We start from the raw sequence: 24,947 nt of genomic DNA, 5'->3' as shown, positions 1-24,947 counted from the left end.
TGCAAGGGTGGAAACATTCGACGCGTTTCCTTACTCCTGTTGTCCAGTGCACCTAGTAAGTAGGTACCTGGGTGTTAGGGTCGCATCAGTATTGAATATCTAGAAGCTTCTAGATGGTGCCACAATATATAAATTCCAGGAGGCTAAATTATTCTCGAATATATTTTTCTAAGTCATTTTATAAACTGCGTGAGTTTATGAACGATCTACAGAACCATTAATTAACATCAGTTTACCCTGCTGATTTTACCAGATTTATATAAATTATATTTAAAATTAGGCTAACACTAACAATTATTTATCTGCAATTTCATTCTAGTCAAGGGAAGCGCTAAACCCGAAGGGTTTATACAGCACCTGGGATGCATTCAAGTGGAGAATAAGACCTCTTTTCTTGGATCAAGAGACCTGAATTGACATCGAGGTACCTCCTTTGATTGTGGGAAATAGTAACATCTATATTACCTTAGTAAGCGATGCCCAGATGATCAAGACGTCTCAGCACCATCAACACATATTAATACACCGAGTAATGCCAGTAAAGTGGCGCACAGTGACGGTGAGTGGTGCTGGTGGCGCCACTAGACTCCACACTGCACCACTCCTCTGATTATTGGCGCCTATTCCCCGTTTTCTATAATTTTCCCGCCAAAACGAGTCAAAATAACCAAATGACAACATCGTCTACATAATAAACGGAAAATTTTCCCCCTATTATCAAAAAACTTACTAAGAGCATCTACGTGAATAAAAAAGTGAAGCATTTAGGCTTGATCCAAGGAAGGTGAAGACATATTAAGTTAAGAGATGGTGTGAGTGGCGACACTGTCACCATCCTGCTCCTACTTGCAGCTAATTTCCAGGTTTCTGTAACTTATTTCCCGTTTTCTATACATTACTCTCCGTTTTGGCGGGATTGTCGTCATAAGATATACGGGTGAGCACTAAAATCTTAAGGGTTACACAGCTCCGGGGAAGGGATGGAAGACATTTACACTTGATTCTTGGAAATGGAAAGTTTAATTCCTTAGATCAAGAAACCTACCTTGAATTTTTTGGCGGGAATGATCAAATTAATGGCAATCCTGTAATTAAATAATAATGTGTAAATGACGTAATTACATCCTCTGAACACTCATATGACAAATTATATAAAAATATTACCTACAAAAAATTATCTCCATTTTCTACATATGAAGACACTCTTTTTTTTTCAAAATTTTACTTTCCTAAACTGTACGTAATTATCTCACCTTTAAACTACGCCTTAATGTGTTAATACATCACTAAGTCACTTAATGTGTTAATACATCACAAAGTCACTTAATGTTTCCAACACAACTAGGTTCAACCGCCCCACCCAACAGCTAGGTTATGATATTTTTCATTATTCATCTAGAAACTTCTAGATGGTGACACAATATATATATAACACGAGGCTAAATTGTTCTGGAATATATTTTTCTAAGCCATTTTACTGCGTGAGTTTATGAACGATCTACGGAACCATTAACACGTTTACTCTGCTGATCTTACCAATTTATATAAATTATATTTAAAATTTGGCTAACACTAACATACAATAATTTATCTGTAATTTTTATTCTAATGAAAGTGTGGTGTTTGTGTGTTAGTTTTTTTAATGTTTGATGTCATATGTGTATGAGTTAGTATTTTTATGTTATGTTATAAGTCCCATCAAACACCTTAACTACTGGGAGAGCCTGGAAGCACTTGACTTGTACTCACTGGAGTACAGGCGAGAGAGATATATCATAATCTACACCTGGAAGATTCTGGAGGGACTGGTCCCTAATATGCACACAGCAATCACTCCACACGAAAGCAAAAGACTTGGCAGGTGATGCAACATACCCCCAGTGAAAAGTAGGGTGTCACTGGTACACTAAGAGAAAACGCAGTAAGTGTCCGGGACCCAAGACTGTTCAACAGCCTCCCACCAGCAACTCCTCAGGGAAGGTTCCTTGATGTTGGTGAGGGGCTCTTGATTTAGGGAATTGGATCTGTGCTCCAGTTCCCCGAATTAAGCCTGAATGCCTTCCACATGCCCCCCAGGCGCTGTATAATCCTACGGGTTTAGCGCTTCCCCCTTGATTATAATAATAATCCCACCAGCGATAAGGGGCATTACGAGAAGATCCCTGGCTGTCTTCGAGAGGGAGCTGGACAGATACCTAAAGATGGTGCCGGATCAGCCGGGCTGTGGTTCGTACGTTGGATTGCGTGCGGCCAGCAGTAACAGCCTCGTTGATCAGGCCCTGATCCACCGGGAGGCCTGGTCGTGGATCCACGGAATGCCCTCCAGGTAGACTCCAGGTAATGGTGGAAAGTCAGGAGATGTTATTTGGGAATATTCAAAATGTTATTTTGGAGTTGTTTCAGTGTTGTATGGAAGTGTTCCAATGTCATTTGAGTGTTCTAACGTAATTTGGAACTATTCCAAATGTTGTTTGGAAGTGTTCCAATATTATTTGGAAGTGTTCAAACGATGTTTGGAAATATTCAAACAATGTTTGAGAGTATTCAAATGATGTATGAGAGTTGTTTGATGGTGTTCAAAGTAATCTGGGTTTGTTCTGTAGTGACATGTTAAACGTTGTTCATGAGAGTATATTTCTTAACAGTTATCGAGAAAAGTGTACTCACCTAATTGTGGTTGCAGGGGTCGAGACTCAGCTCCTGGCCCCGCCTCTTCACTGAGCGCTACTAGGTCCTCTTTCTGCCTGCTCCATGTGCTTTATCATACCTCATCTTAAAGCTATGTATGGTTCCTGCCTCCACTACCTCACTTACTAGGCTATTCCACTTCCTGGAATATCTTCCAGATGCCAACAAGTCTTCAATAAAGGTACATAAATGTGATTTTAAATGTTTATGTATTGTATTACTCATTTAATACTATATGTAAGTTTTAATTACTATATGTATGTTAAACTATAGTTTTTCTTTAAAACATGTATTTTTTGTGAATATTTTTGTGGGTTTGGAACAGATTAATTGTATTTACATCATTTCTTGTGGGAAATATTACTTCACCTTTCGAGTTTAGGCCTAGCTCCTGGAATGGATTATGGCCAAAATTCAGGGTTCCACTGTACATCTAAAATGTCCACTTTCTTCAGTATCATCAGTTTCATGCTTCTTTTCGATACCTCCAGCATCACTAGTACAGTATTTCTTATGGGTGTTATAGTTAATATTCAGACAAGATTAGGACGAGTGACAGTGGTGGTTGGGAGGAGCTGTGCCTCTCCAAACATCCAACCCTTAGGCTCAGTGAGGGAAACTAATTTTTTTTATCCCATCTTCTGTGAAAACAATAAAGAAAACTTTTCTAACTTTATAACAAACTGAAAACATAGTTTGGAGATACCTCTTCTCGTATGAGAAATTTTTAAAATTATTGCCTATACCTGTGGCCATATTCAGGGGTTTTCCTACCCATGAAGTCTGGCCTAAGTCAAGGTTCCTTGTTCATTACCTGGTCAATCAGACTGTTGTTGCTAGTGACCCACAGCCATCACAAGCTGGCTGAGCAGGCATTTCAAGAAGGTATTGGTCCACTTTTCTCTTGGAAACTTCTACATTAGTTTGAGCAATAATCTGTAGTAGACTACAAAGAGTTAAATTCATAAATTTTATTTTATTGTATCAAGGAAAAAAACATACAAATCTTTGGTGATATTTATTATGAAACAAATCTTTTACAAGCAATCTGAGCTATGCAGAAGAACGTGACTGGCAGCTATCGCGACAGAGATGATGTTACGAGATCAGCAACAATGGCCCAGACTCTAGTTCCAGAAGCACACAGGTATTTGGAACACAAATGAAATGGTGAATATTCTTTAATTAAGGCAAGAATGAGTTGACCATTAAGTGATAGGTTAATATTCAGCTTAGTTTTTTGCTTGGGTAAATTTTTTTCAAAACTGATTTTGTATCAACACTGAGAATCAGAAGAACATAAATACTGGTAGTTTTGTTTTAGCTGCACTAGATTTAGTCTGGTCATATTTATAAAATATTTCAATTTATTTAAGGCTCTGCATTATGAGCAGTCTAAGCCTAATTAAATAAGTATGAATTTACACAAGCAGTTAAACTTTTTTATTTAATCCTTTTTTTTATTCATTCCTATTGTAATATGTCCATACTTCAAATCAAATACAGCTCATGAATGTATACACAACTTCCATAAAAGTAAATTATATTTTACAGAAGAGGTGTATAATTTAAATCAACAGTAAAATCTCATATTAAATTTTTCCTATAACAGGTATTTTGACACTTCTTGAGCTGATAAAATAAATATGATAGCTCAACAAAGCAGTAAAATAACTGTAAAAAATGAGAATGGTTTTCTGTAATTATCCTATTTAACAAAAATTCAAATACATTATAAGCTTTACATACCCATTATAATAAAAATAAATTAATTTAAAGTTACACGCTCATAAATAAAACTGGAACTGCAAATTGTATATTAAAGCCAAAAATTGGCTGTTGCAAATAATTTGGCATCTGTTATTTCTGTGATTTACACATGATAGAGTAAATTTAATTTGTTGCATGGGATGGATGAAATTTAGTATGGAAATGATGCATTAGTATATTTATGGAATGTGTTAATGATTTGCTTTATAGAGTGAATTATCTGCTTGTTGTAGGCTATAAAGCATCTTTGAATATAATAAAACAGTTGCTATATGGAAAAATGTCTTGTTTGTTGATATAATTATTTATTAATGATAACCTATGGAATGACTGGTTCTATATAAACTGAGAAGTGTCTAGTGTCAACCTGTCCTCCTAATGCTATCATAGGTTTTTTTTTTTTTACTTTTAATGTTTAAGCCAATTTCTCTACATATGCTATTAGGTTAGGATAATATTAGTGAAATAACCCAATTTATTCAATAACTTCAGTACTACATAAGGGAGGAAGACTGTTTTAATGTGTGGACAGAAAACTGAACAACTGGGAAGACTAGGGAAGCAAGACAGTAAAATTCAGACCTTAACATTTTAGTGTTATCATTGCTTTACTAATGATTTTCAGCCATGATAAATTAATGACAATTGCTTAGGAGGATGGGTTGATATTGTATATAATGATTAAAATGTGTGTTGTACAAAATAAGTACAATGTTCACTTGATGGAATGAATGTAAAGTATGTGTGAGTTAAAACTTTGTTCTTTATTATAAGAAATAATTATACAATTTAATACAGTATATGAAACAAGAGCATTGCCCAAATGAGTGGAAAAAGCATGCAGTTTCCCAGAGCAGCATATCCCAGTAAAAACTATTTAATTGCCAAAAGGAAATTTTCCTCACAGCTTTCATTCTCCAACATTCACACAGCCACTCCATGTAATGGTCTATCACATGTTCTCAAGTTACACAATCTTACAAAAAGTAACATTAATTCCTCACTTCATTTCTTTTTTCTAATTTCTAACTCCTTTCATTATAGTTAACTCATCTTTATTCTTCTAACAAGTACATTTTTTATATATTGTCCCATTAAATGGCAGTTCCTTCCCTAGTTATTTGTATCCAAAGGATTTCAGGCTCTGCTGTAATTCTGATCTTTGATATCACATATTGAGATCTGGCAATGATTATCTGGGGAAGATACTGCCAACACCATCTTGCTTTGAAATATGGGAAGAAACATATACAACTCAGGTCAATATATAAACAAAAATTACTGTAATCCATGTTGAAAGGAAGGAGTGCAAAATTTTCCATAAGCATTGATTTCACTATAATTACTGAGGAGAAATATCACATCAGTTAAGAGTAAACTGTTATAATTACTTTCCAAAAGCTGTTTGAATTTGGCAGCAATATTTTGTGCATTATATCGTAACTTTTTTAAAGGACCACTCTAAAATGTTACAAAAATATATATTTTTGGCGAAGGTCAGTCTTTCTTACTCTATAATAGCAGTTAATGCATTGCTATTCAACATCAAAATAGAATCTTGAATGAATTATAAAAGCATAAAGCAGCCTCTCATTATATAAGCATTTTTATAAAAATTGTGCATCAAATTCTTAATACTAAGGTGAGTTTTTATGAACAAGTGATGTCCTTTGGCAGTGAGGATGAACAATGCTGAGACCGAACTGGACACGGCATCTCCCCCTTCAACAGAGGCTGCAACGTCAAAACAAATGCTCATAGCTGACAATGGATGTAAATCAGATTGAGATAAATATATGATTATCTAAATTTTAAAACAATCATCACTCAGAGAGACCATGATATGGACCATATTCACATACAGGAATACTAAAGTATAGTATGCAAACAAACAAAAAGGCTGTAATTAACCTTCAATACATAAATAATATTGACTACATGACTTTAAGGCCATACCCTGCAAGAGATGCAATGTCCCAGGACTAGACGTTATGATTGTTCGAAAGTTGGACACCATGTAGCCTAACATTAGAGATCTTGCACCAGATCTGTTCTAACACTACAATAACTAGGTGGCTAAATGCTCGTTAGGTTAGGTAATGTTTGTTAAATAACAGAACAAGAGTTTCCTGACAAGGTTCTTAATCATGTGATTACTCACAGCTGTAGTTTTTGGTCATCTGACCGAGGCCTTCTGCTGGCTTACCAGTCTGCCCCTTTAAAATTTTTGGTTATGATTATAACCATTTATTAATTATATAATTCTGTAATGTAAAGAACAGTTTTGAAAAACTTAGTTAAAAAAAATGTGCTACTACTAGCAGTGTAATATTTATAGTTAATGTGATCTGAAGACATGATCTGGTGTCAGAGCCTCAGTGAACAGCTGTGCAAGACTGGCATTTCTACCACTGCCTCAGCAAAACAAGAAATGAATCGCTAATATATCATAAGTTATAAGTTTATTAGAAAAATTCTAATTTTTTTAAATGGCATGTATATTGCTGCCAATAACAAGGCACATCTGTTCAGTTTTGTTATAAAAACTGATTCCTAAATTATCACTAAAAACATAAGCTAAGCCAAGTGAATATTAGCACCTTCAAAAAATATCACCGTTACAATATTAATTCATCTATCATCTAAAATATTCTCAGCTTCACATACCTTAAATATTACTACTGAGGAGGAAAAAAGCACTAAAGACTACTAAGTACACTAAACTCCAATGTACACGAAATACTACCACAGAAAAGAGAAAATGTTAAAAATATGGTAAAAATTAATAAAAAATCAATCTTGTCTGAAAATTTATTACATATTTAATGTGAATGAAAGGCTGTATTTTTTTGCATTTTTTTTTTTTTCAAAATTTTCAACCAACAATTTTTTCTTTAACAGTATATCTCTACTTTTTCATTTAAGAACAAATGCTCTACTCAAGTCACCTCTGGAAATTAATTAAATCTGAATTGTTGTTTGGCATGTACATCAACAAACCTCCACAGATAAGTCATTACCGAAGTTCATCACCCACTGGGTGTGCCTCTATATCACTAGTATTCAAACCAGCAGCTTAAGGTTTCATATATATATAAAATCACAATTTCAATGTGAAATAACTGTTTCTATGTATAGCACTTGAATTATAAGATAATATAATGGATCTACATCCACATATGTTCTACTTGTACTTTTTCTAGTGTGTCACAATGATCCTTAGGTTAATATCAAGGTCACTATGCGCTTGTTCACTGATGTTGGAATAATCTATCGGTCGTCCTGTGATCTCTATGTCATATGTTGCTGGTTGACGTAAACGTCGCCGGAAGTGTAGCGATGTAGTCCCATGGTGTGACCGCATTTCAAACACTTCATTTTCATTACCTTTCACTATTTCATATTTTACATTATTCTGAAACAATAAAAAATTAATATATTTTCATGTTATACCATACTATTACTATAAATGAAAAAATTATAAACTGGAGAAATGCTGTGCTGACATGTAAGCAGCTTTATAACCTAGCAATACAAAGATCCAAGTGAGATACTGTACCTGCATCACAAGCATATTTAATTTGCTAGTTTTCTGAAATTGGTTAAAGGATTTGCATTCCTAATTTCCATGTGTTAATTACCTTTGAGGTAGACTGGGCATGAGTGAGGTGGCAGAGTATCAAGTATAAATGTGCACAGTAGATGAAAAATGACAGCTAACAAGTGGTTAAAAACACATTCAGCAAAAGATATTTAAAAAGGATGGAGCAGAACAGGATGTTCAAGAAGGTGTATAAATCCTGGATGGAAGGTGGTAGTAGTAGTATTAGTCATCCCAGGAAGAGTTGGAGGGAAGGTTTTAAGTGGCAGGGACTGAAGCATCCAGAAAGCATGTATCAGAATGATTGAAGCAAATGAAGACAAGTGGTGTTAGGGATTTGACGTGCTGTTAGAGTGTTAATACTAACATTTAAGAAGGGATTCATGGGAAAACCAGTTAGGTGGACTACAGCCCTGGAGGTGGTAAGTACAGTGCCTGAGCTCTGAAGGTCGGGTGGGAATGTTATAGTTCGGAGAGTCATTTAAACTGTGATGCACGTGCACTTCTGGCAAGACAGCTATTGAATAAATGATGGTCACCCTATCTTGGTGGGAAACAACCCATGTGTAAAAAATATTAAATAAAATAAAAACAGTACTGTATTTTAAAGTGACTGAAACTACTGAAAAGAGAATAACATATAGTGTTTACAAAACTCACCTGTAGGTATGTAATGGCTGGTTTTAGTTTAAGGAGTCTCATTCTATGTTTGGTTTGATCCAAGGAAACTTTAAGTATGACTGGGTTCTTGGCTGCTTTGAGAGATATGCTGTCCTGCCTCTTAAACTCTTCTTGCAAACTTCGCCGCACCACCTGTTATTGAATGAAATAAAGTGCTAACATAATCAACTGTAAATATGCTGCAATTAATTCAGTCTTCAAGCTTGCAACGACTTGTTACTGTATTCTCCTCTCATATATTAGTCTCTAACAAGGCTTCTAGGTTTGAGGTCTTATCAGCCAGACTGTTGGTGTTTGCAACTTGCAGTATGACAGACATTTTAGTCCAGCTTATCAAGGATGGTTAAAAGGAACCTGTGAAGTTTCCTCTTGAAGAAAAAAATAGAGGTTAGTAACTACATATAATTAAAGGGAGGGAGTTAAAAAGTCTTGGTCATTTATGCTTATAACAATATCTTTAACTTACTAATTACCTACTTTTCATTGAAGATCTTTTGTACATTGTACTGTGCCTCTCACACAGGTAAGGAATTGCATTAGTACTGTATGTAAATTCTAAACTTCAAGTTTCTTCAGCTTTTTACAAGTGCTATATACTTTATGACATTTTCATCTGAACTTCAAGAAGTACCATTTGACAACTTATGCATCCTCATATAGTTTGGAGACTCCAAGTGCCTTAAAAGACATCATTACATAATGAAACAGAGTACACCCTAAAGCACACAATTTTCAAAAAGGGAGGACCACTGTAGTTTTTTATTGAAAGATTTAATTCTTAAGACCAAGGCTAAATTAAAAGATGTAATAAGAAGCTGTGTGCTGAAGCATGAAAGTAACTGCCCATTTGTATAGAGAATCAGAACTGTTAAGTTTTTCCTCTCCTGTCTTCAGTATTATATCTGTCAAATAGTTTTTTTTAATTTAGTGGTTGTAGCACATATCACATGATCAAGAAAGGCATTTCTCTGACACTAGGTTTCCTCAGCTGACAATTAGGGCCAGATTAACCCTTTGACTGTTTTGGTCGTATATATACGTCTTACGAGCCACCATTTTTGACATATATATACTCATAAATTCTAGCGGCTTCAAATCAAGCAAGAGAAAGTTGGTAGGCCCACATGTGAGAGAATGGGTCTGTGTGGTCAGTGTGCACCATATAAAAAAAAATCCTGCAGCACACAGTGAATAATGAGAAAAAAAAAACTTGACCGTTTTTTTTTTTAATTAAAATGCCGAATTTGTGGTCTATTTTCGTATAGTATTTATGGTTGTATTCTCGTTTTCTTGGTCTCATGTGATAGAATGGAAAACATATTATAGAAATAGAGGTGATTTGATTGGTTTTACTATGAATAGAACCTCGAAATGCAGCTCAAAGTAGGGGAAATGTTTGATTTTTGTCGATGTTCAAAAGTAAACAAATGATGCTATTTTCCAATAAATGTCCAAGTAGCCATTCTAATATGCAGTCATGAATGGGTTGACATTATTTATACAATTATTACAATATTGCAGTAGTCTGCATAACAGTAAATCTTCTATTTTTTATTTGAATAAAAATTCAAAATAGAAAGCAAGAGTAATATCAGAGGGGCCTGGAGACATGACTGATGAACAAAGAAAATGTTATTTTAGAGAGAGGAATGTCTGCATTGTTCATTCTGAGCCCTATTTTGAAATTGTCATATTTTTAAATTTTAGTGAAATTGGCCAAATTGCAAATTTCTGACCACGTTACTGGGTAGTTGAAATCGGTAAATGGGCAGTTTCTTGTACTCAACTGATAGAAAAAATGGAGTTCTAAAGAAATAGCTATGACTTTGGTCGACTGGAACAATGAAATTAGCCGAAAATAGGGCTCAAAGTGGGCGAAATCGCCGATTCATAAATATTGCAGAGGTCGCTAACTTCGCAAGAGCGTAATTCCGTCAATTTTCCATCAAATTTTGTTCTTTTGGTGTCATTACAATCGGGAAAAGATTCTCTATCATTTCATAAGAAAAAAAAATTTTTTTTTTTTAAATTTTGCGACACCAGGAGACACCTCAGGATTTGGAGATGCGACAGTCAAGGGGTTAAGAGCAGGCCCTTGTAGGTCATAGGTCAGCTCTAGACACTGACCTTTAAGGGGCACAAAAAAAATCACTGAAATGTGCAGTAAGTTATGTTGCATTCAATACATGAAAATACAGTAAGATGTATACAATTTATCCTTATTAAGCCTAATAAAAAGTCAGCTTTATCTGTGTCCACTACAGATGTGTAAAACAAATATTTAAAAGAATATCTGTACCATTTTGTAATAGGGAAGAAATATCAGTCTGCCCAGGGCACCAAACTTCCTCTGAAGGGCCCTCTTGACAACCATGGCCTCTTGCTCTTCACTGATTTAGCATAGAAATCCTCCTTATCTATTATTCTGGACTCATTTATAATTAGGTATTCCCATTATTATTATTATAATCAAAAAGAAGCGCTAAGCCACAAGGACTATACAGCGTTGCAGGGCAGGAAGGAAGCGAGGGCATCAGGTGGCAAAAGGGATATGGATGAGTAATAGGTTATGGATAACAGCGGGGTAGTGGATGGTGAAAGGGTAAAGGGCAGCAAGAGACTGAGCTAGAAAGGGCTGAGGGGAGTGCGAAAAGTATCATCAGAGTTTGTGGAGTAAATCAGTCGTTGTCAAGAAGTCAATGAGAGAGTCAGGATTAAAGGAGGGTCCATCAGCAAGAAGGGAAGGTAAAGAGAGAGTAGTAGAACGAAGACGACGTTGGAGGTAAATTCTGCGTGCTCGTTGATAGAGAGGGCAGTCTAACAGAATGTGGCTAATCGATACTGGAACTTGACACTGCTCACAGAGAGGAACAGGGTGCCTCTCCATGAGATACCCATGAGTAAGACGAGTGTGGCCAATGCGAAGGCGGGAGAGAGTGGTCTCCCAACCTCGGCACTGATGACAAGAAGACGGCCAGTAATCTATGCTCGGTTTAATAGAATGAAGTTTGTTACCGAGCAGAGTTGACCAACGTTGTTGCCAACGGGTGCGAAGGTGAGTAGCTATTGCAGCAAAATAGTCCAGAAATGGAACACCTCGATAGGAAATTGGTAGGTCATGTACTGCTGACCGCGCAGCAGTGTCTGCCTGTTCATTGCCCTGTACGTCGACATGACCAGGGACCCAACAAAAAACAATATCTTTATGTTTGGTAGAGATACGGCGTAGCCAAAGTTGGATACGGAGAACTAGGGGATGATATGTATCAAATTTTCGTATAGCCTGTAGAGCACTAAGGTAGTCTGAGACTACTACAAATGTTGACACAGGCATAGATGCAATACGAATAAGTGCTGCAAGAATGGCATACAGTTCAGCAGTAAAAATGCTAGCTGAAGATAGTAAATGCCCCCGCACGACGCTGTCTGGAAACACTGCTGCGAATCCGACGCCGTCTGAAGACTTAGAGCCATCTGTGTAAACAGCGGTGGCATGAGAATGGGAGTGGAAGTGATCAAGAAAATGAGAGCGGGAAGCCACCGTAGGCAGTTGAGCTTTCGAGCAAGGGAGTGAGAAAGAACAGACCCGAACAGCTGGAACTTCCCAGGGGGGTAGGGAAAAGTGAGATGCTACATGAACATATAAAGGTGGTAACTGAAGGGAAGACAAGAGTGAATGTAGGCGAAGAGAAAAGGGATGGAGCAAACAGGGGCGGCGAACGAATAAAGAATGTCTACTAATATCGGTGACCATTCTATAAATGGAAGGATTGTGTAGATCGTGAGAGCGTACATAGTAGCGAAGGCAATGGGCATCACGGCGATCAGACAAGGATGGAACATTTGCTTCTGTATAGAGGCTCTCAACAGGGGAAGAGCGAAAAGCACCAAGGCACAAACGTAATCCTTGGTCATGCATAGAGTTAAGGCTAGAGAGAGTAGCAGGAGAGGCCGCGGAATAAATCTGGTCACCATAATTGAGTTTCGATAAAACGAGGGCTGAATGTAGGCGAAGCAGAGTTCGACGATCAGCTCCCCAGGAAAGATGAGCAAGGGTTTTAAGAAGGTTTAGCCGGCTGTGACAAGTTGCCTTTAGAGAGGTAATGTGAGGTTTCCAGGATAACCAATGGTCAAAGAGAAGGCCTAGAAACCTGACTGTATCACGTTCGGGGATACGGGAGCCATAGAGATACAAAGGATGATCAGAGATAACAGAGCGTCTAGTGAAAGTAATTTGGTGAGTTTTGGTACTTGAAAATTTAAACCCATGCGTGGTGGCCCAAGTGGAAACACGGTCGACCGCATGCTGGAGAGAAACTGCAATAAGGTGACAGTCAGCGCCTGCACAAGCAATAGCGAAGTCATCAACATAGAGTGATGACCAAATACTGGGTGGAAGAACAGAGGCCAAATCATTTATAGCAAGGAGAAAAAGTGTTGTGCTTAGAACACATCCCTGAGGGACACCTTCAGCTTGGACGAAGTCCGGGGAAAGAACATTATTGACTCGAACACGGAAATGTCTGTCAGTTAAAAAGTTCTTAAGGAAGGATGGTAGATTGCCTTGGAGACCTAAGGAATGGGCCTGGGCCAAAATATTATACCTCCAAGTTGTGTCATATGCCTTCTCAAGGTCAAAAAATATGGCAATAACTGAGTGATTATTTGCAAAGCCATTACGAACATATGTATCCAAGCGTAGTAAGGGGTCTATGGTAGAACGACCCTTATGAAAGCCATATTGACTAGTGGAGAGACTGTTGTGTGTCTCTAAATACCACATTAAACGTCTATTTACGAGACGTTCCATCACTTTGCAAACTGCACTAGTAAGAGCGATGGGGCGATAGTGGGAGGCATCATGTCCTGTAGTACCCGGTTTGCGGAAAGGGAGAACAATGGCAGATTTCCACAGCTGGGGAAGAACTCCTTGTGCCCAAATAAGATTGAAGAGGTGTAAGAGGACTACAAGGACTGACCGATGTAAATGTTGTAACATACGAATATGAATGTCGTCAGGACCAGCTGCCGATGATCGGCAAGCTGAGAGCGTTGCCTCCAGTTCTTGAAGTGTAAAAGGCACATTATGCTGTTCTTCTCTGAGAGAAGAAAAGTCCAAGGGTACTAACTCTCTGGCAGACTTTGAGGAAAGAAACGAGGGGCATAGATGGAGCCCTCGGGAAATACGGACCAGATGTGTGCCAAGTTCAATGGCAACGTCGAGAGGGTTTGCTACATCAACACCAGCGACCCGTAGAACAGGAGCTGGGTCAGGAGAGTATTTACCACTCAATTTCCTCACTTTTTTCCAGACTGCACTCATAGAAGAAGCAGAGGTGATGGTGGAAACATAGTCTCACCAACAAGTGCGTTTAGCTTCACGGATGACACGGCGAGCGATTGCACGCTTCTGCTTAAAATCAAGAAGTCTCTCAGCGGTTCTATTGTACCGGTACCTGCCCCATGCAGCACGTTTCAAACGTACTGCACGAGCACAAGCAGGAGACCACCAAGGCACGCACTTCTGAGAATGCCTGCCTGAGGTTTGGGGTATAGAATGAGAAGCTGCGGTATAAACTGACGTCGAGAAGATGTGTAGGAGCTCATCAATGGAGGATGAAGAAGGAACCTCACTAAAAGCAGTGAGGTGTGAGTAAAGATCCCAATTTGCCTGATCAAATTGCCAGCGAGGGCTACGGAAAGGTGGTGAATAGGAAGGAGAAGTAAGAATGATCGGAAAATGATCGCTGTCATGTAAGTCTGGTAGAACAGACCAGGTGAAGTCTAGTGCAGTGGAGGAAGAGCAGACTGATAGATCGATGCAAGAGAGAGTATGAGTACGAGGATCAAAATGGGTGGGAGTACCCGTATTTAAAACATGGAGGGGGTGAGAGGCGAGAAAAGCCTCCAACTGGATGCCACGTGAGTCACAATGAGACCCCCCCCAGAGGAAATGGTGGGCATTAAAATCACCAAGTAACAGAAGTGGTGGCGGTAAGGATGAAACAAGAAAGGCAAAGTCTGGGATAGAAAATGCCCGAGAAGGAGAGAGATATAAAGAACATATTGTAAACCACTTATTCAAGTGGATACGGGCTGCAGTGTAATGCAGCGAGGTATGGACAAATAGTTGACAGTACGGAATATCATTGCTTAGAAGGGCACTTTCATTAAAGGTCCCATCTGAGAAAGGATCCGAAGAATACAATAAATTATAGCCTGAGATAGGTTGGAAATCAGCCGAATGTAATTTTGGTTCTTATAAGCAAGCACCAACAGGGGAAAACCTGGAAAGCAACATCTGAAGCTCACCCCGATTACCCCTGAGGCCGCGGATATTCCACTGTAAATAGGCCATGATTGGCGATGAAGAAAATACCAGGAATCTGTAGGTAAAGGCACCTACGGACTAGAGGGATTAGAAAAGTCAACGTGTGGTGGCACTGGAAGACGTTCAAGTAGCGAAGGAACGGAGCGTTGCGAAGAATGGGGTTGTGAAGATGGAGGAGAGGGAAGAGAAGGAACAGGAAGTGAATCAGTGTCCATTGAAGGTTTAGTCTCTGCAATATATTCTGAAATGGCTTCAAGTGTTTCTGAATTCAATGATGTATGGGAGACCATATTGGAGATAGAAGGAGGAGGGTGAGTAAAGATTGGGACAGTAATGGACTGTACCAAAGTAGAGGGGGAGGGAAGAGTGTAAGGGACTGGAGATGAAGTGTGTGGGGGACAGAAGAGGCAGAAACCTGGGAGGTGGCAGAAGAGGGAGAAACTTGGGAGGGGACGGGGGTGGAAGGCATAGTACGAGGAGGAGGGTGAATCTCCACACTTGTAATAGAGCCAGAGAGAGGGGAAGAACTAGGTACAGAGACTGGAAAGGTAAAGTGTGGAGGTGGAAGAAGGGAAGGAAGGGGCAAAGAAGATTTGAGCAATGTGGATTTTTTGGACTTCTGAGTAGAGGGGCGATTGGTAGTAGGTGTCGTACGAGGTCTTGTCGATACTGGGGCTTGTGAGGAAGGACGCGAAGATGTGAGAACAGACTGAGTTGTAGTCGGGATGTCAGAGCCAAGGACAGCAAAAGGATTAGATGCCGTAGTGGCTATGGGAGGGGTAACAACAGAGGAGGCTGCAGAAGATGGGACCCCAGAAGTGGGGGGATGTTTGGAAACACGAGAATAAGAAACACGGGGTAGTCTCCCTTGGAGGCGGAGATGAGTAACTGCCATAGCATAAGGGAGACCTTCTGCCTCTTTGAGGCAACGGATTTCACGTTCATTTAAGTAGACCTGGCAACGGCGGGAGTACGAAGGGTGAGCTTCATTACAATTAAGGCAAGATGGAGGTTGACTGCAAGATGTATTAGAATGGTCGTCGGCACCACAGACTGGGCATTCGGCCATAGATCTGCAATATTTCGCTGGGTGACCAAAACGCCAGCAATTTCTACATTGTTGCGGTGTAGGTATCACCTTTCGAACTTGTAACCGATGTCCCGCGACATATACAGAGGACGGGAGTTCTCGGCTGTCAAAAGTTAAACGAGCCACATTGCAAGGGTAACGTCTCCGCCCCCGGGCAGGAAGGACATAAGTGTCTACTTTGAGGATTGGGAGATCCTGGAGTTCCAGCTGTTCAAAAATGTCATTGCCACATGACTGGAAATTCTGTTGGACTATGGTATGGGGCAGAATGACAGTACCACTACAAGAATTGAGAGAAAGATGTTTTTCAATAGTGATAGGAGTAGTATCAATATTCGAAAGGAGAGAAAGATCATGAGCTTGGGTAGCATTCTGGACAGTGACGATGCGCATGCCGCTCTTGAGAGCATGAAATGAAATATCTCTACCAACATGATGCAGGAGCGCTTTGCCAATACTATGGTCAGAAAGGTAGGCAGAAGAAGAAGTCGGTCTTAAAGTAAAGAATTTAGTCCATTGTGTGGTCCGAAACTGAGCGTGGAGAGGGAGTGCTTGACGTGTCGGTCTTTTCCGAGTAGAATGGGAAGGTAACGAAGGAGCATCATCAGGAGATTGACGTTGGCATTTAGGAGTAGGACCGGAGTTGGTCCTGCGTGAAATGGGCGGGCAATTCGAAAATTGCCGTACCGTAGAGGGAGAAGCCGGAAGCATAGTCAAAGGAGACCGGAGTTCAGACAAATCGAAGGAGTCAGTCGAAGCTCCGGTACCTGAAGCGGGTGAGGAAACAGCACCAGCAAGAGGTACAGGGGCATCAGGAGTGTCCGAAGAGTGGTCTAAACACAAGGCAGGGTCAGAATGGGGTGCGGTATCAAGAAGGGGCCCAGGGGTAGTGGGTTCATGGACTAGGGCTGCCATGGTTAGGTTACTCCTTTGCTTTTTGTTTTTAAGAAAAAAAAGAAAGAAGAAGAAAATAAAAATAAAAAAAAGAATAAAAAAAGGGGGGAGCGGGGAGGAATAGCTCCCAGGAGGAATGAAAGGGCCGGAAATCTCCCTCCGCGCCCAAGAGGACTTCAGCACCGCTAGTAGCGCAGATGCAGCATGGAACTCGTGCCATACCCTACCCTTCATGCCAGTAAACCAGCAATCCGGGATAGCAACCTCACATCTGCCGAGCTACCTCGGTGGACAAAAGAGAGGGCGGCTGGATATCCGCCACAAAGCATACCTCCTTCGGCCACCACCCCCGGAATCCGAAAGGTGGCTTCCAGAGATACACCCGTCGCTCGAAAGACACCCAAAGCTACTCCGGGATACTGGAGAGGGATCGGGACATCCCCAGGCAATCCAGATTCCACGGCTAACTACACCACCGCCAAGAACCTCAACAGAATGGGATGGACCCCGGTGTCCTTTCCCCTACCTAGGAACTAGCGCGCCTGTGGGAGAAATCCCAAAGGCCAAAAAGAGGAAGGGCAAAAGGGAGGGGTGAGGAGGAGGAGGAGGAATGGAAAAAGGGGAGGATGGGGAGGATGGGATAGGGGAGGGGAGAATGGGGGGTAATTAGGTTCAGTCTGAGGAAGAAGACCGACAGGGCTAATTCCTCAGACCAAGAGCCTCTTCACCATGCCAAGGAGCCCCCCTTGAAGAGGTTAGGTATTCCCAAAGGGGTACCTTTAAGTGTCTGCCATAATTTTTTTTTCTCAAAGATTATTGTTTATAACCTGAGAACAATTTACCTGATCAGCTTTAAATTTTCATAATGGTGAGGTATAACCAGGGTAAGACTCATGGAAATACTGGGATGAGTAGCTGTCTCTTTGTCAAATTTATAAAGCCATTCCTGATTTTAGTTTCCGTGCAATAATTTGAGAAAGGTTCTTCTGGTCAGCTTCAACACTGGTGTATCCTACTTCCAAGAAGGCTGGGATTGTTACTGGAGTGTAGGTGCCAATTTTACCTTTAATGTAGTATGGTATTTCCTCCATGTATTACATTCAGTGTGCCTCTTCTGAATGGCTTTAATCTTGTAGACAAATGATTCAGAGAACCAACACGTTGAGGATCGAGACACTTTTGCAACACATGCAAATCTTTATTGTGGAAATGTTTTGACGAACTTCTTCTCATTCACCATTCACCTCTGTACCAGACTGAGGAGGCCACTTATTGGTGAAATGTTTCCATAATAAAGATCCCAAGTGTTGCACAAGTGTCTCAATCACAGGGTTTAATCTTTATGACTGATGCATCATATGAAAAGGATAAAGTCTCCGGGGTTTTCAATGTGTAGGTGTAAATTTGTTAACTTATTACGTAGTTAATAAACCAGGAATTGGTTGACTTCAAACATTTAATACTGGTATGTCTTATTTATAGGAATTACTGCACTGACTTTTAATTGTGTAAGTTTTCATTTGCTAGTTTTATATATTGTACATATACATATGTGTGTGTGTGTGTGTGAGTGTGTGTGTGTGTGTGTGTGTGTGTGTGTGTGTGTGTGTGTGTGTGTGTGTGTGTGTGTGTGTGTGTGTGTGTGTGTGTGTGTGTGTGTGTGTGTGTACTCACCTAGTTGAGGTTGCAGGGGTCGAGTCCAAGCTCCAGGCCACGCCTCTTCACTGGTCGCTACTAGGTCACTCTCCCTGAACCTTGAGCTTTATCATACCTCTGCTTAAAGCTATGTATGGATCCTGCTTCCACTACATCGCTTCCCAAACTATTCCACTTCCTGACTACTCTGTGGCTGAAGAAATACTTCCTAACATCCCTGTGATTCATCTGTGTCTTCAGCTTCCAACTGTGTCCCCTTGTTGCTGTGTCCCATCTCTGGAGCATCCTGTCTTTGTCCACCTTGTCAATTCCTCTCAGTATTTTGTATGTCGTTATCATGCCCCCCCTGTCTCTCCTGTCCTCCAGTGTCGTCAGGTTGATTTCCCTTAACCTCTCCTCGTAGAACATACCTCTTAGCTCTGGGACTAGTCTTGTTGCAAACCTTTGCACTTTCTCTAGTTTCTTTACGTGATTGGCTAGGTGTGGGTTCCAAACTGGTGCCGCACACTCCAATATGGGCCTAACGTACACGGTGTACAGGGTCCTGAACGATTCCTTATTGAGATGTCGGAATGCTGTTCTGAGGTTTGCTAGGCGCCCATATGCTGCAGCAGTTATTTGGTTGATGTGTGCTTCAGGAGATGTGCCTAGTGTTATACTCACCCCAAGATCTTTTTCCTTGAGTGAGGTTTGTAGTCTCTGGCCCCCTAGACTGTACTCCGTCTGCGGTCTTCTTTGCCCTTCCCCAATCTTCATGACTTTGCACTTGGTGGGGTTGAACTCCAGGAGCCAATTGCTGGACCAGGTCTGCAGCCTGTCCAGATCCCTTTGTAGTTCTGCCTGGTCTTCGATCGAATGAATTCTTCTCATCAACTTCACATCATCTGCAAACAGGGACACTTCGGAGTCTATTCCTTCCGTCATGTCGTTCACAAATACCAGAAACAGCACTGGTCCTAGGACTGACCCCTGTGGGACCCCGCTGATCACAGGTGCCCACTCTGACACCTCGCCACATACCATGACTTGCTGCTGTCTTCCTGACAAGTATTCCCTGAGCCATTGTAGTGCCTTCCCTGTTATCCCTGCCTGGTCCTCCAGTTTTTGCACTAATCTCTTGTGTGGAACTGTGTCAAATGCCTTCTTGCACTCCAAGAAAATGCAATCCACCCATCCCTCTCTCTCTTGTCTTACTGCTGTCACCATGTCAGAACTCCAGTAGGTTTGTGACACAGGATTTCCCGTCCCTGAAACCATGTTGGCTGCTGTTGATGAGATCATTCCTTTCTAGGTGTTCCACCACACTTCTCCTGATAATCTTCTCCATGACTCTGCATACTATACATGTCAGTGACACTAGTCTGTAGTTTAGTGCTTAATGTCTGTCTCCTTTTTTAAAGATTGGAACTACATTTGCTGTCTTCCATGCCTCAGGCAATCTCCCTGTTTCGATAGATGTATTGAATATTGTTGTTAGGGGTACACATAGCGCCTCTGCTCCCTCTCTCAGGACCCATGGAGAGATGTTATCCGGCCCCATTGCCTTTGAGGTATCTAGCTCACTCAGAAGCCTCTTCACTTCTTCCTCGGTTGTGTGTACTGTGTCCAGTACTTGGTGGTGTGCCCCACCTCTCCGTCTTTCTGGAGCCCCTTCTGTGTGTGTGTGTGTGTGTGTGTGTGTGTGTGTGTGTGTGTGTGTGTGTGTGTGTGTGTGTGTGTACTCACCTAATTGTACTCACCTGATTGTGGTTGCAGGGGTCGAGACTCAGCTCCTGGCCCCGCCTCTTCACTGATCGCTACTGGGTTCTCTCTCTCTCTCTGCTTCCTGAGCTTTGTCATACCTCTTCTTAAAACTATGTATGGTTCCTGCCTCCACTACTTCACTTGCTAGGCTATTCCACTTGCTGACAACTCTATGACTGAAGAAATACTTCCTAACGTCCCTGTGACTCATCTGAGTCTTCAGCTTCCAGTTGTGACCCCTTGTCCCTGTGTCCCCTCTCTGGAACATCCTATCTCTGTCCACCTTGTCTATTCCCCACAGTATCTTGTATGTTGTTATCATGTCCCCCCTGACCCTTCTGTCCTCCAGTGTCATCAGTCCGATTTCCCTTAACCTTTCCTCGTACGACATTCCCTTGAGCTCTGGGACTAGCCTTGTTGCAAACCTTTGTACTTTCTCTAACTTCTTGACGTGCTTGACCAGGTGTGGGTTCCAGACTGGTGCTGCATACTCCAGTATGGGCCTAACATACACAGTGTACAGTGTCTTGAACGATTCCTTATTAAGGTATCGGAACGCTATTCTCAGGTTTGCCAGGCGCCCGTATGTTGCAGCAGTTATTTGGTTGATGTGTGCCTCCGGTGATGTGCTCAGTGTTATGGTCACCCCAAGGTCTTTCTCCCTGAGTGAGGTCTGTAGTCTTTGTCCACCTAGCCTATACTCTGTCTGCAGTCTTCTTTGCCCCTCCCCAATCTTCATGACTTTGCATTTGGCTGGACTGAATTCAAGAAGCCAGTTACTGGACCACATGTCCAGCCTGTTCAGGTCTCTTTGCAGTCCTGCCTCATCCTCGTCCAATTTAATTCTTCTCATCAACTTCACGTCATCTGCGAACAGGGACACTTCAGAGTCTATTCTTTCCATCATGTCGTTCACATATATCAAAAATAGCACTGGTCCTAGAACTGACCCCTGTGGGACCCCGCTCGTAACAGGCGCCCACTGTGATACCTCTTCACATACCATGACTCGTTGCTGCCTCCCTGTCAGGTATTCCCTTATCCATTGCAGTGCCCTCCCTTTTACATGCGCCTGATCCTCCAGCTTCTGCACTAATCTCTTGTGGGGAACTATGTCAAAAGCCTTCCTGCAGTCTAGGAAAATGCAATCTACCCACCCCTCTCTCTTGTGTCTTACTTCTGTTACCTTGTCATAAAACTCCAGGAGGTTTGTGATACAAGATTTGCCTTCCATGAACCCATGCTGGTTTTCATTTATAATCTTGTTCCTTTCCAGGTGTTCGACCACTCTCCTCCTGATAATCTTCTCCATGACTTTGCACACAATACATGTCAGAGACACAGGTCTGTAGTTTAGTGCCTCGTTTCTGTTTCCTTTCTTAAATATGGGGACTACATTAGCTGTCTTCCATTTCTCAGGTAGTTGCCCAGTTTCAAGGGATGTGTTGAAGATTGTGGTTAGAGGCACGTACAGCATCTCTGCTCCTTCTCTAAGGACCCATGGGGAGATGTTGTCCGGTCCCATCGCCTTTGAGGTGTCAAGGTCACTTAAGAGCTTCTTCACCTCCTCCTCAGTTGTTCGTATGCCATCCAAAACTTGTTGGCATATTCCCTCTTGATGTTCCCTTCTGTGCTGTCTTCCCACAGCCCTTCCTGTCTCTACTGTAAAAACTTCCTTAAATCTCCTGTTCAGCTCCTCACATACCTCCTGATCATTTCTTGTGAGTTCTCCACCTTCTGTCCTTAATCTGATCACCTGGTCTTTGACTGTTGTCTTCCTCCTGATGTGGCTATACGACAGTTTCGGGTCAGTCTTGATTCTCGATGCTATGTCATTTTCATACTGTCGCTGGGCCTCCCTCCTTACCTGTGCGTACTCATTCCTGGCTCTGCGACTGATCTCCTTATTTTCGTGTGTTCTCTGCCTTCTGTACTTTTTCCATTCTCTGTTGCACTTTGTTTTTGCCTCCTTACACTGTCGGGTAAACCAGGGGCTCGTTCTGGTCTTCCCGTTGTTACTGTTGCCCTTGGGAATAAACCTTTCCACTGCCTCCTTGCATTTTGTTGTTACATGTTCCATCATTTCATTTACTGGCTTTCCTGCCAGTTCTCTGTCCCACTGGACCTCCCGCAGGAAGTTCTTCAACCCTATGTAGTCCCCTCTTTTATAGTCAGGCTTTTCCCATTCAACTCCTGTTATTCTCTCCACTTGCAGCTCTACTATGTATTCAAAGCACAGAACCACATGGTCGCTAGCTCCTAGGGGACTCTCATACTTGATGTCCTCAATGTCTGAGCTGCCCAGGGTGAACACAAGGTCCAATCTTGCTGGTTCATCCTCCCCTCTCACTCTGGTAGTGTCCTTAACATGTTGGTGCACGAGGTTTTCCAGCACCATGTCAAACATCCTGGCTCTCCATGTTTCGGGACCCCCATGTGGCTCCAGGTTTTCCCAATCTCCATAACCAGCAACTTTGCTCTGCTGGAGTGAGCTCTTCTTGCCACCTCAGCAAGTGTGTCCACCATTGCTCTGTTGCTCTCTTCATATTCCTCTCTTGGCCTCCTGCAGTTCTGTGGTGGATTATACATCATTGCAATGACCACTTTGTGTTCCCCAGACTGAAGTGTACCTGCTATGTAGTCTCTTTCTCCTGTCTCATCTATGCCTTCCATTATCTCGAATTTCCATCTGTTTTTTACGAGCAGAGCAACCCCACCTCCCCCCCTGCCCCTTCTATCTTTCCTCATGATCTGGTATCCTGGTGGGAAGATTGCATCTGTTATTGTCTCCGTGAGTTTTGTTTCTGTAACTGCTATGATGTCTGGGGACTTCTCATCGATTCCTTCTTGCCATTCCTCATGTTTATTCGTTAATCCATCTGCATTTGTGTACCAAACCTTCAACTTCTGTTCTGATACTGTAACTGTGGTGCGGGGGGTGGAAACAGAGGGATCGGTGTGTGATGGTTGGTTTGGATTGTTCAGTTGCCTTGGGGGTGTCGTGGCTCGAGTCCTTCTGCAAGTGTTTCTGGGGGGTGTGCTTGTCCTTCCATTTGATCCTGGGTTATTCTGCTCTCCTTTTTCATTTCCTCCCATTTCTCCTTTCGTTTTTGAACTCTTTCTTTCATTGTCTTCTTTTCATCCTGTGTTCTGTCTCGATCGAGGTACACACTCCGGAACTCCTGCTTGCCTCTCAGCCGTGCTTTCTCCTGCAGGATCATGGTTCGGGTTGATTCTGCCTTGAAAATTACTTTGAGAGGCTGATTCCTTTTCTCTGTGAACCACCTGATTCTCCGAAAATTTGCCACCTGTGTCATTTCCCCCTCGCCTATCACCTTCATGATACCTTCAATCGCTTTTTTCTCCTCCTGCTTTCTTTCCTCATAAGTTTCCCCTTTAGTTTTGTCTAGCCCACAGACAAACACTGATCTCTCCCTTTCCACCTCCCACTGTGACTCCCATTGCATCCTCTGATGTGTTTTAGTTCCTTCCTTCAGTCGCTTTCCTAGCTATGGCCCCTATCCTCCTTGGTTTCTCCTTCCTGCTCACCTGTTCCTGGCCCCCACAGGTGTCTGGTAAGGTCCCTGCACATGTCCTAGTTCCTTCAATGTCTTCCAACCTCACATTTTGTCCTAGTGTGCTCCCTGTCTTTGTTTGTCTTGGGTTTGACAGGACCTCTGCATACAGTTTAGTTTCCATGCTCCCTTCAGACCCGTTGTCTGAGTCTGATGTAGCCATTGCCGATGCTACTTCTGTAATATCTTTGTCTCTATGCTGTTTCAGATGTCTCAGCTCCTCTTCTAATCTCTTTATCTTGTTTTCTGCTGTTGTGGCATGTTGCTTCCACCTTCTGCATTCTGCTTCTAACCTCTCTTTCATCTTCCTTGCCAGCTCCTCTAGTCTCCTTCCCCAGTCTTCCTCCCTTTTTTTGAGCTCTGCTTCCCAGTCCTCCCCCCCCAGATTTGTCCTTCAAGCCCCTTGTTCTCATCCTAGTTCTAGGTTCCCCCGTTGCTCCACAGAAGGAAGGGGGAGGGGTGGTTAGGGGGAGAGGAATAGATGGTTGGGGGGAGAGGGGATGGATGGTTATGGGGAGGGGGAGGATGGTTATTGGAGGGGGAGAGGTAGTTGGGGGAGGTGGGTTAGATGGTTTGGGGGAGGGGTTAGATGGTGTGGGGGAGGGGTAGGTGGCTAGGGTGAGGTGGTTAGGGAAGGGGGAGAAATGGTTAGGAGAGGGGGGAGCATGTGCTTGAGAGAGAGGGGATGGATGGTTATAAGGGAGGGGGAGGGTGGTTATTGGAGGTAGTTGGGGGAGGGGGTTAGATGGTATAGGGAGGGGTTAGATGGTTTGGGGAAGGGGTAGGTGGCTAAGGTGAGGTGGTTAGGGAAGGGGAAGGGGAAGAGGTGGCTAGGGGAGGGAGGGGTACGTGTTTGTCAAGTTTATATGTGCTTGTGTATGTGTGTGCGCGCGTGTGTGTGTGTTCGCATGCGTGTGT

General features: G+C 41.9%; 1 protein-coding gene and 1 long non-coding RNA gene across 2 annotated transcripts in view; one reads left to right on the top strand and one right to left on the bottom strand.

Annotated features, from left to right (window-relative positions):
- Nucleotides 1-2,476: 2,476 nt before the first annotated feature.
- Nucleotides 2,477-4,314, top strand: LOC138853856 (uncharacterized). The gene is made up of 2 exons (XR_011393067.1): nt 2,477-2,869; nt 3,733-4,314. It is a non-coding gene; the product is annotated as an uncharacterized lncRNA (long non-coding RNA).
- Nucleotides 3,694-24,947, bottom strand: part of LOC128695690 (fibrillin-2) — a gene marked incomplete in the record, with an annotated part of 295,003 nt that continues 273,749 nt past the window's right edge. Inside the window, 2 exon segments of the mRNA XM_070093229.1 lie at nt 3,694-7,873; nt 8,720-8,872. Coding sequence (XP_069949330.1) covers nt 7,658-7,873; nt 8,720-8,872 — 369 coding nt within the window.

This window comes from Cherax quadricarinatus, chromosome 42 (assembly GCF_038502225.1).
Source record: "Cherax quadricarinatus isolate ZL_2023a chromosome 42, ASM3850222v1, whole genome shotgun sequence".
In the NCBI taxonomy this organism is placed as follows: Eukaryota; Metazoa; Arthropoda; class Malacostraca; order Decapoda; family Parastacidae; genus Cherax; species Cherax quadricarinatus.
This window is presented reverse-complemented; position numbering and strand designations above follow the sequence as displayed.